Source organism: Danio rerio, chromosome 6, assembly GCF_049306965.1.
Source record: "Danio rerio strain Tuebingen ecotype United States chromosome 6, GRCz12tu, whole genome shotgun sequence".
In the NCBI taxonomy this organism is placed as follows: Eukaryota; Metazoa; Chordata; class Actinopteri; order Cypriniformes; family Danionidae; genus Danio; species Danio rerio.
This window is the reverse complement of record NC_133181.1, coordinates 50,447,927-50,466,389: the sequence shown is the minus strand read 5'-3', so window position 1 is coordinate 50,466,389 and position 18,463 is coordinate 50,447,927. Positions and strand designations below refer to the sequence as shown.

Below are 18,463 nucleotides of genomic sequence, written 5' to 3'. Positions count from 1 at the left end.
TGTGCTTTCGCTGAATGTGCTGCAGTCTGACAGACATTATTAAGATGTTCCTTGACATATTTAACCCTTGTGCTTCCTTGTGAACATTTATGTTTTTTCATTCAAGTTTTGTTTGGACGTGTTAATGCGAACTGCATAAAATTTGCCAAAATTGTGTATTTTGGTATTTTTCCCCCACACTTTTATAGTTTTATCAATCTGTTTCACACAAAGTAGTTACACTCATTGGCTAATGCTATTCTGTGTAATTTGGTTTTGGTGTAGTGCAGGCCATGCATAACTTTGAACTGTTTTAAATGGTGACTACTGTTTACTGAACAGGACCATGCAGTCAGGCACTTATCCCATAGTTCCTCTGATATCTCAGTTCCAAGTTCATCCTTCCAAGCCAGTTTAAATTTCTCATTAGAACTTGAGGCAAAGGTTTCAAACAACCCAACAAAATTTGAATTAAGATGAGTGGACTGAGGAGGGTTCAAGAAGACATCAAAAAACACGTTTATCACGGATACATTCAAAATTACAAATTTTAGATTTTGCATAGTGTCTTACTTGAAAAATAAATGAAAATTCATTAATAAAATAATTAAATATTAAAAAATAAACATAACAAAATAAAAAAAAAAAAAAAAAAGAAATAAATATATAAATAAAGACAAAAATAAATGAACGAATGAAAAAACTATAAAACAATCAATAAATACATATAAATAAAAAATTATAATTAAATAAATAAACATAAATAAATAAATAATTAAATAAATACAACAAAAATAAATAAACAACAAAAACATTAAATAAATGTAAATCAATAAACAAATTATGCTTAAATATTTAAGTTAGTAAAAAATTAGGTTATTTTTGGTGAGATATTTTCAAATAAAAATGAATAAATAAAAATTAATATATAAAAAACAATAAATAAATAAATATAAATAAACAAAATAAGACAAAAATAAATAAATAAATGATAGAACACTATAAAACAATTTATATATATATATATATATATATATATATATATATATATATATATATATATATATATATATAAATAGACAATATAAATAAATAATAAAATAAACATAAATAAATGAGACAAAATAAATAAATAATATTGTGTGTGTGTGTGTGTGTGTGTGTGTGTGTGTGTGTGTGTGTGTGTGTGTGTGTGTGTGTGTGTGTGTGTGGAACAAAAATAAATAATTAAATAAAAAAATGTATTAAAAATAATAAATAAATAAATAAACGAAAATTTAAAAACACAATGTATAAATGATTTTTCTAATAACTGACCTCTGAGATCTGAGACTGCATAGTAATTAGCATACGGACAAAGCATAGTGGCATTATGAAAACAAATGAAAGGGTTATTAAATAGGCAATAAAGGGTTAAAATCTTGAAAATGCATGTGTCTGGTGAGAGCTGATGCTGATAAAGAAATCAGCAAAAGTGGAAAAAAATAATAATTTATGATACTTAAAACCAACATTTGTGTCCTCAAAGGATCAGTTGGGTAACTTTGTAAAATCGATGCAGAAGGGTTAAGGTGACTTTGAAAAGCTTTTCATAATATACACTGGTGTGTGGAGCTCCGGAAAACATATTTCCTCTTATACCTGAGACTCGATCACACTGGAACATCCGTAAATCCAGTTTACAATGGAGCAGATTGATTGCATTTCAATTTCTTGCTATATAGCATGACTGGAAGGAAGTAAAATGCAATAGATGAGAAAAAGCGCCTATAGTTCAGAATGAGTGATGATTCTTCAGGACGAGGTAATGGCTTATGCTGGAATTGCATTCTCAGTATGCAATTGTGAGATATGAAGTCAAATGCAGTATCTGGGAATGATATCTTTTATATTTGATATAAAGAGCTGGAGGTTTGCTTCTGTGTGGTTGTGAAGCTCCGGTCATCATGACAGCATGTGCTTGACCAGCAGTGATTGACCCTTCAGGATGCTGTCCTTTAGTTAACCTTAAATCAAAGGTGTTTCTGCCTGCTGTTTTGGGATCTTCAGTCTGTGGGCGTTCTACATACAGTTGAAGTCAGAATTAATAACCCTCCCGAATTATTCCTGTATATTTCCCCCAATTTCTGACTGTATATTTTACTAGTATTCAGCTTAAAGTGACATATGAAGGCTTAGGCTAATTAGGCAGGTTAGGATAAATAGGCAAGTCATTGTATAACGATGGTTTGTTCTGTAGACAATCGAAAAAAGAAATTGCTTAAGGAGGCTAATAATATTGACTTTAATTTTTTTATTATTATTAAAAGCTGCTTTTATTCTAGCCGAAATAAAACAATTAAGAAGAAAAAATATTATTGGAAATACTGTAAAAACTTCCTTGCTCTGTTAAACATAATTTAGGAAATATTTGGGGTTAAATCCCAGGAGGGCTAATAATTAATAAATAACTGTGTAACACTTCTAACTTATTTCAGTTGGTTGTAGTTCTGTTGATTTCAGTTCAAGACATTATTAAAAATATGTATATTATTAGGAATATTAAAGATAGAAACTGTTAGCAATTTAAAGGGATAGGTTACCCAAAAATGAAGTTCTGTCATTGTTGTTGTTCAAACTTAACCTGAACCAGTTCTTTGTTCTGTTGAACACAAAAGAAGATATTTTGAAAAATGTTGGAAACCGGTAACCATTGACATGCATAGTAAGAATGTCAGTAGTTGCAGGATTCCGACATTTTTCTGAATATCTTCTTTTACAATCAACTGAACAAAAATACTCAGTGTAAAGTAAATGGTGGTAGAATTTTCATTTTTGGGTGATCTCTTTAAAATTGTGAATGTAATAATCTAAACAATTCTTTATTAATTTATCATTAATTTATTAATTAATCTTTTTAAACCCAAATAAACATGCTTACCATCAGTTGCTAGTTATTATATGCTGAATTACTTATTATAAACTCTCTAATTCAGTTTTATTAAACTCTACAGTTTATCAGGCAAATGATTCCTTAAATATACAAAAAAAAAAAAAAAAAATTTGCTACTTGTTCAAACTACTTATTTCAAGAGTTCACACTTAGTTGATGATTGATCATAAAGCTTGTTTGCCATGCTGTCCCGGGAGAGAGCCCTGAGCTTATAAGATCAAAGCAATAGGAATAAATGTGATAGCATTGACAGTTCTAATATTTATATTTCTGTTTATTTATGTCTGTCTATCTGTCTATAAGGGTTTGTTCAGACAAATGCTAAACAGCCATCTGAGAAGGTAGACAGATTATATAATATGATGGATGATGATTGATTATAAAGCTTGTTTGGCATGCTGTCCCGTGAGATCCTCGAGTCCAGGGCTCCCTCCTGTTTGCAAGGCGAGGGGGGAGTTGGAGCTCAGGTTGATCTCAAGAACTCCCTCGCTGCAGTAGCTAATGAACAGATATTGATTGCTCTTAAGAGGTAACTGCTAGGAGCATGCCTATGTTGCCAATTTGGCTTAGTCAATTAACTCATGTTGCATATTTTTGGACGGTGGAGGCAACTCAGCATTTTTAAAGTGTATTTAATGTAGAATAATATATTGTTCTTATTTTGTATTATGTAAATTATTATGTTAGTTATTTTAAGTAATATTTACATTCCTAATTAGACTTTTCTTGCATTTTTTAATTATGTGAATTTATTCAAATTAAAATCAGAAAACAGAATACAATTTTTGGGGAAAATATGTTGCATTTTAAATTATTTTCCTTATTTTTATCTAAAACTTTAAGATTTTTAAAGTGATGTATCATTATGTTTTTTATAGTTTTTGTTTCTTTTAACTAAGTAAACATCAACCTGAAGAATAACTCATTCTAGCAAAACGATTTTCTGAGAAGCAATGGGAATAAATGTGATAGCATTGACAGTTCTAATATTTATATTTCTGTTTATTTATGTCTGTCTATCTGTCTGTCAGAGTCTGATCAGACATGGTTTAAAATGCTAAACAGCCATCTGAAAAAGTAGACAGATTATATAATATGATGGATGAGGCCCTTCATCCGCTGCGTTTATTTGATAACACTGTTTTAGTTCAACTGCATTTTATTAAAGCTGAAACCACATTTCTTCACTCAGCTATTTTGACTGAGTTGTTATTTTTGGTTTGTTCATATTCTGATAATGATTCATTTTGAGTGTAGAAAATGATTTAGATTAACAGCATTTTTCTAGTTCATTTTCCCATCCCTACAGGATCAAACCTGGCAATCAAATTTCCCAAATAGACCGTGTTTCTTGTCAGTTCTATTTCAGGAATAATTCCCACAACACCAAAGTCAGTCAATAAAAAGCTGGCTGGTGTCATGTGTCAGATCAGACTGTTGTCGGTGAATATTCATGTTGTTGGTGTATACAGAGAAAACACAGTCAAGATATTGTTTCAAAAGCAAATATTGATATATTTTACAGAATGCGGGGTGTTATTGTTCTGTTTATCATTCCTGTCTGCTCATTTGCATAAATTAATAATTCAAACGCGCATTATGAGATTAATGTGTTTGTGTCTATTTTTCACAGAAAATATGAGTCTGTTATGCAAAACTATTTGCACAGTTGCTAATATTTTCTGATTTGTTTTAACTTAGTTGTTTAGTGACCTCAAGTCATAAGAAAAATAACCCATTTAGTTTCTTGGTTTGTTTTTTAGAGAGCATGTTTTTTATGGTGAGATAAAATAGCATAAAGATATCGATGTTTTCTTAAAATTCGTCAATTTGATGTGAGTGCATGCTCTCTTTTTATAGAGAGTATGTTGTGTAAAACTATCTGCACAATTGCAAAGACTTTCTGAATTGTTTTAACTTCATAAGAAAAAAAAACATTTAGTTTTTTAGTATTTCATAGTTTTTGTTTGTTATTTTTGTGCTTCTTGTTTTGAATAGATATTGATGTTTTTTTTTTACTCGCCAATATGGTATAAGTGTATACTTGAAAACAAGTGCAAATATTTTTCATTTTGCCCGTTTTTACAAGATGTTATATATACTAACGGCCACTTTATTAGGAACACCTGTCAAGCTGCTCATTTACGCAAATTTCTAATCAGTCAATCACATGGCAGCAACTCAGTGCATTTAGGAATGTAGACATGGTCAAGACGATCTGCTGCAGTTCAAACTGAGCATCAGAATGGAAAAGAAAGGTGATTTAAGTGACTTTGAATGTGGCATGGTTGTTGGTGCCATATGGGCTGGTCTGAGTATTTCAGAAACTGCTGATCTACTGGGATTTTCACACACAACCAACTCTAGGGTTTACTAAGAATGGCCTGAAAAAGAGAGAATATCCAGTGAGCGGCAGTTCTGTGGGCACAAATGCCTTGTTGATGCCAAAGGTTGGAGAATGGCCAGACTAGTTTGAGCTGATGGAAAGGCAACAGTAACTCAAAGAACCACTTGTTACAGCCGAGGTATACAAGCATCTCTGAATGCACAACAGGTCCAACCTTGAGGCGGATAAGCTGCAGCAGCAGAAGACCACACCGGGTGCCACTCCTGTCAGCTAAGAACAGGAAACTGAGGCTACAATTGGCACAGGTTCACCAAAATTGGACAATAGAAGATTGAAAAAATGTTGCCTGCTCTGATGAGTCTCAATTTCTGCTGCATTGGGATGGTAGGGTCAGAATTTGCAGTCAACTATATAAAAGCATCGATCCATCCTGCCTTGTATCAATGGTTCAGGCTGGTGGGTGGTGTAATGGTGTGGGGGACATTTTCTTGGCACACTTTGGGCCCATTAGTAATGAGCATCGTGTCAACGCCACAGTCTACCTGAGTATTGTTGCTGACCATGTCCATCTCTTTATGACCACAGTCTAATCATCTTCTGATGGCTACTTCCAGCAGGATAACGCACCATGTCATAAGTGGCCTCCACAGTCACCAGTTCTCAATTTAATAGAGCACCTTTGGGCAGATGATGGGAGATTCGCATCATGGATGTGCAGCCAACAAATCTGCAGCAACTGCGTGATGCTATCATGTCAATGTGGACCAAAATCTCTGAGAAATTTTTCCAGTACCTTGAGGAATCTGTGCAACAAAGGATTAAGGCAGTTCTGAAAAGGGGGTCCAACCCGATACAAGCGAAGTGTACCTAATAAAGTGGCCTCAGGTGTTTTCAGAATATGGCAGATTTTTCATATCAAAATCATGCATGGATAATATATGGCTAATTTTATAGCTAAGATATAATCGCACTAATTTTTTTTTTTGTATTGTGATCCAGTTCCTAGAGAAATGGCATATTAAATGAGAAAACAGTGGGCGTAGCTTGTTTTTTTCTAGTGCAAGTTGATTGGATGTATTAAAGTAGGCATTTCATTCAGAAACATTGGGAAAAGGTTTTGGGGAGAGTTATTACAGCCTAACAAACTCCTCATCATTTCTGTGTTGTCAAAACTGACAGTTGGAGGGGCGTGGTTAAGTATGTTAGCCATGCTTAATACCTCAGATAGACATAATCTGACAATTTACCACAAAACTAGTAATGTGAGTGAGCAAAATCATAATGGTTAATTTTGGTTTCATTTGTACTTTAAATGCAAATGTGCCCCATTTGCAAATAATGGCCGAGCCTTTTACAGCTTGTGCTTTGTTGACAACAATCCATCAGCATGCCTTTTAAAGTCTTGTCAGTTTACACTTCTGCTACATAGCTTGTTTTTCTGAGCAAAGAGACGCAAAGCACCGCACTAAAAGAGTATTAAAGGATTCAGTTCAGTTTTCTTTAACACCAGCTGTCATGTAAACACAAGGTTATGTTAAAAGCACATAAAACACATACTGTAGTTCACATAATGTTGGTTGCGTCTGTGAGTGCAAACAGTTGTAAGAGTTGTGTATGTGAATCAGTAAATTAATCAGCATCTATAAGACAAAGCAGCTCTGCCCCATTGGGTGGGAATTATGTAAATTCTGGATATTTTAGTGGACAATCGAGGAGGTTCAGGAATGCTTACTGTTATGGAGAATAACTCCCATTAAAGTGACTTTGTGGTTTATAACTTTACAGATGTTTTTGAACAACATAACGTTACACATTTAAACAATTTGAAAGAGTAAAAGACAGAGTGAACAATTGCCTTTATTTTAATATTTGTTTATGCATTTATTTCTTTCTTTTTTCAAATATTTAATTAAAAATTGATTTGTCCTTAAAAATAAAGCTTTAGATAAAACAAACAAACCAACAAAACGTCTGTATAATTTAGGTCATTTCCATTTAGAATGTTCACTTTTTATTTTATTTTATTTTAAATATTTTTTTATTTTATTTTACTCTATTTTGTTATCTATTTTATTTTACTTATTATTTATTTATTTTTTATTTTATTTGCATTTTGTTTTTAATTTTATTCATTTTTATTTTATTTTACTTTATTTTATCTTTATTTTTATTTAGTTTTTATTTTATTTTAAATTATTTTATTTTTATTTTATTTTATTTATTTTTTTGTATTATTTTTTATTTTGTTTATATTATTTTAGTTTATTTTATCTTATTTTGTTTTTTTATTAGTTTTTTTTAACATTTTTTATTTTAATTTTTAATTTTTTCATTTTATTTAATACATTTATTTAATTTTTGACATTTCGGGTTTTTCTTTTCTGTTTTTTCTTTTAGTGATTTCTTTTCTGTAATATTTTAAGATTACTGGCCAAAATGACATAACCACAAACAAATATCTAGCTATTACTTCACTCAAAGGAACAGTTCACCCAAACATTTACTCACAAATGAATTCAATTTTTTCTGTTGAACTTAAAACAAGATCTTCCGAAGAATGTTGGAGGTGTTTTTTTCCTCCAGCATTCTCCAGTATCTTCCCATTTGTGTTCAACAGAACAAAGAAACTCAAGCAGGTTTGGAACAATTGTGGAGGATCAGCAAATGATGACAGAATTTTAATTTGTTCGGTGAACTACACTGCAAAAAAGATTAATTGGATTTACTCATTTTTTTAAGGTAAGTAGTTGCAATTTACATAGGCAGAATTTAAATAAACAAATTATGTTGAACCTTACAAAATTTAGTTAGTTTGTTTGTTTGTTTAAATCCAGCTTATATGACTAATTTGCAAACCCTTACCTAAAAAAATGTAGTAAATCCAGTAAATAATTTTTTCAGCGTATCCCCTTAAAGTCCATTTTTAGAATTGATCGGATTCTTCCCATGACAACACCCAGCTCTTTCATTTCCATGGTCATTTATTCTTGCCCTTGGGACTGATTTTGTTTGTCAGCCTGAAATCAGTGGCTGCTGCGGGCCGAATAAGGGTCTAATAAGGGCTGAATAAGGGCAGTTTATAGAACACTTGAAAACAGGTTTAACCACTTCCCCAAGAGCCGACAGTGAAACTTCAACAGTCTTCACACACAAAAGCACTCAACGATCAGGTGGACGTCTCACATCTGAGTCTCTGTGGACTCGGGTGTGGACAGAAAAGCTTTAGGGAGAAGAGGCCTGTCTGTTTACACTCTTCAGTTGTGCTGAGAGACATGTTGGGGAACTCAAGGAAAGGCTTTCGCAGAAGGATGAGCGTTTCCGAGGCTGTTCTATGCAAAGTCCACCATCTTTGGTAAGATAGTTCATTTGGTGCTTTTGAATTTTAAATGGTGTGAGGTGATTATTGTCCCAAATGAGAGTTTTACTGCTGGAGAGATTGGTTTTTCATAGAGTAGATGACTCATTTGTGTTTGCAATTATACGCTTCATTTGAGTTTCTTTGTCTGAGAGCAGTTTTGTTGGATTTCTTGACCTTATATGACATTTTTAGAGAGTTTCAGATTGATTTGCTTGTGTTTGATTGAAAGTACGTTCAGCGTGGCTGGAGGAAGTGTATCAAACTTGATGGTAAAAGTTGTCAAACTTGCACTGCAAAAATGGTTTGCTTGCTTAAGAGTTTTGACTTGTTTCAAGTCCCATTATCTGAACTTTCTTACATTAAGAAGCATTTTCTAAATGAGTAAGGAAAATTGTCTTGTTTTTGGAAATAATGTGTTCAAATTAAGTTAGTTTTATTTTAAAACATGCTAACTAATCTGCCAGTGAGGTGAGCAAAATAAACTTATTTCAAAGCGCAAAACATTACTTTTCTTACTCCATATACAGATTGTTTTGCTTGTTTAATGGAAAAACTCACTTATTTTTAAATTATTATTTCTGAAAAAAGACACTGTGTTTTGCTTGCTAGAAAATCATCATTGATTCAAGAATTTTTAGATAATTCAGGTTATAAACAAGACAAAAACTGTTAAGAAATAAAAAATTTTGCAGTGTGAAAAAGTTAGCACACCCTATGACATTCCCGTTTTTCTATTATCAGGACAAAATTATCTGATCTTTGGCAGGTCTTGGAAAAATAAATGGAAAGAAGACAACAATTAAGCATTAAGCATTTGCAAAAATAAGTCAGGCAATGCTAATTAAATTCCTTGGCTGATCATCAGCAGAAGTTTTACACACTACAATAAAATGCATCTTGATTTAGGATTTAAAAAAAAAAAATGTAATTATTTATTTATTTTTATTTTTTTTATATCTGGACTAGAAACAAGACAAAAACTCTAAGTAAACCTAGGGTTTTTGTCTTGTTTCTTGTCCAGATATAAAAAAAATTTAAATAAAAAAAATTCCTAAATCAATATGCATTCTAGACAAGCAACAGATATTCTCTTGATCTTAGAATTAATATGTCAAAAAATAAGTGAGCTTTTCCTTAAAACAAACAAAATCCTCTGCGAGTGGAGTAAGCAAAATAGTGTTGTTTTCACTTTGAAATAAGTGTTCTGCTTAGTATGCTTACAGAATAAGACGATATATTCAGCTTGTCTAGAAAATCCTTCTTGATTAATTTTTTTTTACTTGGGCTGTGAACAAGACAAAAACTCTTCAGTGAAAAAGCATTTTTTTGCAGTGTGTAAAACACATGGTTGTGGGGCGACGCGTAACGCAGCAGGTAGCAAGTTTGTCTTACAGCAAGAAGGTCGCTGGTTCGAGCCTCGGCTGGGTCAGTTGGTGTTTCTGTGTGGAGTTTGCATGTTCTCCCCGTGTTTGCGTGGGTTTCCTCCAGGTGCTCCAGTTTCCCCCACAGTCCAAAGACATGCGGTACAGGTGAATTGGGTAGGCTAAATTGTCCGTAGTGTATGTGTGTGAATCAGTGTGTATGGATGTTTCCCAGAGCTGGGTTGCAGCTGGAAGGGCATCGACTCTGTAAAACACATGCTGAATAAGTTGGCGGTTCATTCCACTGTGGCGACCCCAGAATAATAAAGGGACTAAGCTGAAAAGTAAATGAATGAATGAATAAAACAGTTGTGTGACAAAATTAGCACACCCCATGAAATTCCAGTTTTTATATTATCAAGACATTTAAAATGATCTGATCTTTGGCAGGTCTTAATAAATTGTAAAAATATGATATGACCAAGTACTGACAGTTTTTATGTTTCTTTAACTTACTTTAATAAGTTATTCAGGTTTTAACTAAATTTCTCTAGTTGTATAAGGTTTAACTTAATATTTCTAGTCAGTTTTATTCATTGTAATTTGAGATGATTAGAAAATGTCATTTAATGCTACTAAACAATCAAGGCAGTGAGATATTTTTACAGTGTTCTTGGATAGTAAAACAACATTTAATCATGAACAAAAATAAGTCAATCGCCGCTAATTCAACTCCTTGGCTAATCATCAGCAGAATTTTCACACTGCAAAAAAGTTTGTCTTGATTCTAGTTCAAACATCTAAACATTCTTAAATCAAGAAGCATTTACAGAGGCAAAAATATTGTCTTATTCTTAGAAATAAAGCATCAAAATTAATTGAGTTTTTCCTTAAAGTAAGCAAAATAATCTGCCAATGGGTTAAACCAAATAAACTTGTTTCAAAGAGATAACGGATATATTTGAAAATATGTTTATATTTAGATACAAAATATTTGTATTTTACAAATAATATATAAATTGAAATATTCATTCATTCATTTTCTTTTCGGCTTAGTGCCTTTATTAGTCTGGGGTTGCCACAGTGGAATGAACTGCAAACTCATCCAGCACATGTTTTATGCAGCGGATGCCCTTCCAGCTGCAACCCATCATGGGAAACTTAATTAAAATATCAAAATTTAAATAGCAAATCCTATTGCTATTTCCTATGGAAATTTTCCTATCCACATTTTGATGTGTGTTTATAGAGGAGTCCTGTGGTATTGCACTAAACCATATTAGTAGTAAAAATAAATAGGCATCATCAGATTGTGTGAGAATTTACCACCAAGTTAAACTGATGACTGCTTGGATGCCTGAGTCTCTGAGAGGGATGTTCCCATCTACAGTCCTCAGTTCATCTGCAGCTGTGGGAATGTTTGGGATTGGCAGCAGGGTCCGTTTGAGGTAGTTTAAAGGCCTGAGTGGGCTAATTGTAGGCTTGACGGATAACATCCTTTTAAAACAGCAAAAGAGGCTTGAATTGCACACATACTCACACAGAATGCTCGGAGTTCAAAACAAGTTAAGCTGTATTGACGGCACTGCCACTGAAAATAACTCGGCTTGTTAAAAGTTGTATTTGTACTGAAGCACTTACATTGAAAGTCAATAGAACGAGGTGGTCTTTAGCAGAATGCAGCTACTGTGTTTATAGTAATTAATCATTTTAGAAATGTGAATAATTCATAGTTTTTATGGGTTTCTGTTCAGTTATAACTGGATCCGTAAACTGTATCAAAAGTGTCTAATTTTTCATTGAACTCCAATTTAAAAATGATGTTATAGCAATTTCTTTTTATTTAATTTAAGTGAATTTTATTTTATTTTGTTTAATTTAATTTAAGTTAATTTCATTTTATTTTGTTTAATTTAATTTAATTTTATTTATTAATAATTTATTTATTTTATTCTATTTACGTGATTTATTATTTTATTTATTGTTTTTATTTATTTATTTATAATTTTTTATTCTATTTTATTGGTGATTATTATTGTATTCTTTTTTATTTTATGCATATTTTCTTTTTATGTATTTAAATTTTATTTGAAGTAATTATTTATCTTTTTACAATTTATTTTTTTTATAATTTATTTATTGTATTCCATGTATGTGACTTCTTTATTTATATTTTGCTCTTTTTTATTTTATTTTAATTAATTTATCTATTTATAATTCATTTATAATTTATTTTATTGTATTTGTGATTTATTAATTATTTCATTTTTTGTTTATTTTATTTATATTTTATTATTTTTATTTATTTTATTTTTAAATAATTATTTATCTATTTATAATTTATTTATTTTTTAACTTATTTATTTAATTCTATTGTATTTGTGCTTTATTGTTTTATACTTATTATACTTATTATTTTATTTTTAATTAATTTTATTTATATTTGATTCTCTTTTTTATTTTTTATTTAATTTTAAGTAATTATTTATCTATTGTATATATATTATATATATTATATATTTTTTTATGTATTTATTTTTTATTGTATTGTATTTTTTATTTCTTTTATTTTTCTTTTTTCTTTTTTTCTTTTAGCAATGCAAAATGCTTGAAATCCCTAGTCCGCATTTATGCTAATCACACAAACCTCCATGAATGCTGACTAAATTGTCACTTTTCACTTCACAATTTATTTGAACCCAAAGTGGTGCTTTTCATCAACGGACTGCAAGTATTGCTTTGCGAAACAACAATAAAAAAAGTGCCAAAACAACTTCAAAAAAGGATGCAGAAACCTCAAACTGCTCCTAAAGTAATAGATTCTGCGCTGATAACCCAAAAAAAAAAGACGACAGCGGAGAGAGGAGTGACTCACGAAATGGTGAGGGAAGAAACCAGAGGGAGGGAAAGAAACAGAAAGAGTTCAGAGGATGAGAGAGAGAGTGAGAAGGAGAGAGAGAAAAGGGAGGGAGCGATAGGAAAACGAGAGCTCTGTCTGTCACCTGCCCATTTGCTTTGGAGCTGCAGAACAGATTTGCTCAGCATTTATTTATCGTGGTTTACAAGTAAGTAATGTCTCTCTCTCTCTCTCTTTCTCTCTCTCTTTCTCTCTCGTTCTCTCTCTCTCTCTCTCTGTTCATCATAAGATGGTCTGTCTCGTGCTCAGGTGCTCATGGTGGGAGGCTGGCAGATGAAGAGCTGTCAGACAGATTTAGTGGAGCAGGTTGTGATGAGTGATGGGGCTTGTTTTGGGTGCATCTGATGTGTTTGGCAGCACTGCATTTGGTGATTTTTGTGTGGTCATGTAATGCAAAGGTTGTTTAAAGATAGTTTAGATAAAATTATTATTTTATTTTTCTTTTTCTTTTATTTTATTCTATTTTTAATTGAAGATCATTGATGTAATATGTTGTATATCTAAAAAAAATACTGGGATGTTGTAATCCAACATTTAACCAAATATGGGTTATTTGTTTTTTTTTAGTTAAATTTTAATTGCATGTTTTAACCTAACGGTTGGGTTTTTACTTTATTTCATTTTATTTTAAGTATTATAATAATAATAATAATAATAATAATAATAATTTTTGAATAAAATTGAAAGAATATATGGTATTTCATAAAATGCTTGGATTTTGCAATGCTGGTTCAAATATGGACATTATTATTCCTTTTTTTGTTGTTGTTAATATTTAATAACACATTTTAACCTAACTTTTTAATTTAATTTAATTTTTAAAAATGAGTTGGTCTATCTTAAAAATGCTGTAAATCTGTTATACCCAACATTGGGTCAAACATGGACAAACTCAACACTGGGTTACATTTTTTCTGTAAAATTTTAATGACACTTTTTAACCTAACTGTTGGGTTTTTAATGTATTTCATTTTACTTTAAAAAATACTAATAATTTTTGAAAAAAATAGAAGGAATATATAGTATATCTTAAAAATGCTGGGATGATGCAAATTAATGCTAGTTCAAATATAGACACACCCAAGGCTGGGTTTAATACTTTTTAACCTTATTTTATTTTATTTTATTTTATTTTATTTTATCATTTTAATTTAGAATATGTGGTATATCTTAAAAATGCAGTGATGTTGTTACCCAACATTGGGTCAAATATGGACAAACCCAATACTGGGTTAAATATTTTCAGCAAACTGGTGGGGATTTTATTTTATTTTTATTTTGTTTCTGAATAAGCAATGCAAAGCTTGAAAGAGTTAGTGCATGTAGATTTATGTAACTGTATTTATCATTTTTAACAGCATGGCAATTATCAAGCAATGCAAAGCTTGAAAGCTCCAGTCCTTATTTAGTGTAATTGCATGCATTTATTTTTAATCTGTCAGACAGAATTAGTAGAGTAGGTTGTGATGAAGACGACTGAGCTGTGAGTGGGCTCATTTTTGGGGGGCATTTTGTTGTTTTTGGAAGAAATGTGCTTATTTGGTGATCTTTGTGTCTTGAGGTTATGCAAATGTTAAAAAATTCTTATATTTTAGCTTTGAACTTAACTAATAATAACTTCACACAAACTGACCACCAAATTATAATATCCGGCTCACATTATCTGAACACATAATAAATATTAGTTTGTTGAAAATAAAACAAGTAAAGTTAAGTAAGGATTTTCTCCTGATGCACATTCTGTTCTGTGGTTCTTTGCTAGTGTCAAATAGCTTATTGTTAATTCATGTAAACGCAGTCAAATTCATTTGTATTAGCAGGTGCACCTGACAGACCTTGGGAGCAGCACTGCTTTGCATTTTCTGTATAAATCCTGCAACTCTCTGTGCCTCCAGGTTTTCCTCAGCCTTTTTTAATCTTTACCCGAACTGGTCGTATTTGACTTGTTCATTTGTTTTAGTTTTTATATCATCATCCTTTTTGCTCAGCTAATAAAGAGTTGTGCTGGGTTTGATCAAAGTAATATTGCCTGAATGCTCTTTTCATTGAGTCAAAGTGCCTGCCAAATGCATAAATGTCAAACAAAACAGATTTGATGTAGATTCAATTCACAGATCTGTTGTAAAGTCTGAGGTTGGCAAGATTTGAAACGACTTTTTCCAAGTCTCCAAGGCTGCATTTACATGATCAAAACTATAATATGAAAACTATATACTATCAAAACCATATATCAAAACTGTTTAAAAATAGTATTATTGTGAAATATTTCATATTATAAAAGCTCTTCTATTTGAATGTTTAACATGTAAAAAAGTATTTTAAGAAATAATTTTAAGCAGCTGTTTATTATTATCATTATTATTATTATTGTTGTTGTTGTTATTATTTTGTATTAATTTTGAATCCAGTTTCTTTAAGATTTAATGCAGATATAATGTTCTGTTATTAGATCTTAATTTTTTTTTTCATGGCTGATCTCTGATTTTTTTTTTCTTTTCTGAGCAAGTTGAGGTGAGCTACAAACTAGAGAAAATTAAATATGCGTACATGAACAAGATTTTTATTTTTATTTATTTGTTACAGTCTGAACTGAATTTTAAAATGGTGGCTTAATCAATCGAAAATGTGTTTTAAAATGGACACTTATGATGGCTTTGTAATTTTTGGGTCCAATTTAGGACCAGGAACAGTGAGTTGCTGTGCTTGTCTACAGTCTAACTGTTGTGCTCTTTTCTTTTACATTATAGCTGTAATTATTAATTTATAGGGTTGCCAGTAAGACTGCAAATTTATAAGCACACTATAAATTAATAATTACAATTTACAGTAAAATTTACAGAAACTTACTTGCAATTTTGGTTGCCACTAATTATGTAAATTTAAGAGCACTGTGAATTAATAATAACAATTTACTGTAAGAATTTACATTAACATACTGGCAACTTTAGTTGCCAGTAAGACTTTATATTTAAGAGACCACTGTAGAATAATAATTGCAATTTACGTTAGAGTTTACTGTAACTTACTGTTAATTTTGGTTGCCAGCAAGACAAAGCACACTGTACATTATAAAAGTACAATTTACTATAAAATATACAGTAAATTTACTGGCAATTTTGGTTGCCAGTAAGACTAAATTCACAAGCACACTGCAATTTAAATACAATTTACTGTAAATGTCACAGTAAGTGACTGGCAATTTGGTTTCCAGCCAGACTGTAAGATTACAAGCCCACCAAGTTAGTAAATACAATTTACTGTAAACTATACAATAACCTACTGGCAATTTTGGTTGCCAGTAAGACTAAATTCACAAGCGCACTTTAAATCAATAATTACATTTTACTGTAAAATATACAGTAACATACTGGCAGTTTTGGTTGCCAGCAAGACTGTAAAATCACAAGCACGCTGTAAATTAATAATTACAATTTACTGTAAAATATACAGTAATTTGCTGGCATTTTTTGTTACCAGCAAGACTAAATACTCGAGCACACTGTAAATGTATAATTACAATTTACGGTAAACTTCACAGTAACTTACAGACAGCCAGTAAGACTGTAAATATGCAAGCTTATGCTTTAAATCGCTTGCTACAATTACTATATTTTTTATTATATTTATATATTTTTATATTTTACAATTACTACAACTTATTGTAAGATTGACAGTAACTTACAAGCCCACTAAGTTAATAAATACAATTTACTGTAAAATGTACAATAACTTACTGGCAAATTTGGTTGCCAATGTAAATTAATAATTACAATTGTAATGTACTAATACAGCATAAGTTTAATTATTATTTTATTTAATTATTATAAATATTTGAATTATTGGAAATAATTTACTATTATACTACAAAATATACAATATATAATATACTATTATATTACCAAATGGCATAGAATAGTGCAAACTGTAAGTATGTGTAAGTAGACACCTACTGCATCTCTTATTTTTAGATGCAAATCCGTGTTCTGTGTGAATCGCCTCAGATTCTCAATCCTCAGAGTTAACTTTCTGATTCCCATCCTCTGATATACATGTCAGTATACAACAGGAAGTTAAAATAATTTAGTAGAAGGAACATCAGCCTCCTGTGGCACATCTCAGTCAAGCGGGGCTTATGTGCTGTGACAAATCAACAACTTGTACCGCTGTCAAAACTCTCTGATGACCTCAGGGGCTTTTCAGCACATAACCTGCCATCAGGCTAATGAAGTGAGTCAGTCCTGGCGATCCTCAAGAGGTAAAGATCTAACAAAACACTGCTGCGCCTTTGGTGACAGGACATGACGGTGTTGGCATATGACGTCCCTCTCATAATGCCACTTATGCCTCTTTGTCCTGCTCTGACCTTCTGAGGTGGCCTCAGTTTGATTTGCTTTTTAACAGTATGCAAATAGTCACTTTTCGTTGGAACATAAGCAGGCGTTACAAAACTCTTTTTAGTTTGCCTTTGGTGTCATGTGCTCTTCAGATGGTCTTGTGTTCTTCTGTACCCACGAGAGCTCAGACCTTCAAGCTATAGTCTCACTGTATAGTGTCACAACTCGGACTATACTGAGGAAATCCAGTCTGCTTAGCAGCTTGTTCTGGGCTGATAAACTTTTCAACTTTACTTCTTTATAGTAGACAAATGTCATTTAGGTTTTAAGTCTATGAAAATATACTTAAAAATATTTATTCTCAATATGTGTCCCTCAAAAACCCACTATTGTAAAATGTATTACATTTTATTATTAAAGGGCACCTACTTTACCCCTTTTACAAGATTTAAGATAAGCCTTTGGTGTCTCCAAAATGTGTCTGTTAAGTTTCAGCTCAAATCAGATCATTTATTATAGCCTCCAGAATCTGCTCATTTTGGTGTCTGAGTACACTGTAGCTGTTTTTGTAGCCTGTGGCTTTAAATGCAAATGAGCTGCTTCTCCCCGCCCACTGTTCCCACATGCTTGTCTGCGTCTCATGCATTACGTCAGATAAACAGCAGTCAGTGACGGATCAGACAGACACAGATCAAGCTGAAATACAGCTCATTAGTCATAAACACAGAGTAAGTTTATTTTGTGTATTTGTGGTGTTTATTCAAGCCTTTCTGAAATGATGTGTCCCATGCCATTTGCAGTACACACACATACATTTTTACTGACACCATGCAGCTGTAGTGATTAAAGCAGTTAAGAATTACATAGCGATTTTACTGTCTTAATTACAAACATGCTGTTTTAAAAATGTTATTAATCAAATTTTTCAGATGCAGCTGATCACTAAAATTTGGAACAGATATTTTAATACCAGTTTCTTTGCCAAAAAAATAGAAGTGTTCTGTAGATGTGTTTACTTGTTACTTTAGAAACATGGTACTTGCCAATCAATTCGGTGGGTGGGTAAAACCACACTCCAGCGTCACGCTGTGGTGAGCTTTGAAATAACTGGGATTTAAATCCTATTTTAACGTCACGAAACGTTAAAAAAGAGACTTGTTTTGTTTATTTCATGCCGATACGACTGTGGACACACTATAAACCTTTTTCTTGGAATGCAAAATTACCCATTATGA

General features: G+C 31.6%; 1 protein-coding gene across 46 annotated transcripts in view; it reads left to right on the top strand.

Annotated features, from left to right (window-relative positions):
• The window catches only part of rap1gapb (RAP1 GTPase activating protein b), a 186,213-nt gene that overhangs the window by 114,632 nt on the left and 53,118 nt on the right, over window positions 1–18,463 (top strand). For 7 of the 46 annotated variants that reach the window (XM_073954582.1, XM_073954576.1, XM_073954579.1 and 4 more), the window contains exon 1: window positions 8,438–8,610. The exons of 33 other annotated variants lie outside the window; for them this stretch is intronic. In XM_073954582.1, the coding sequence (XP_073810683.1) occupies window positions 8,531–8,610 (80 nt within the window). In that variant the 5' untranslated portion in view covers window positions 8,438–8,530. Of the gene's footprint in view, window positions 1–8,437; window positions 8,611–12,864; window positions 13,043–18,463 lie in introns of those variants that run through there. 6 more of the 46 variants (XM_017356707.4, XM_073954603.1, XM_073954613.1 and 3 more) reach the window with 6 other exon arrangements.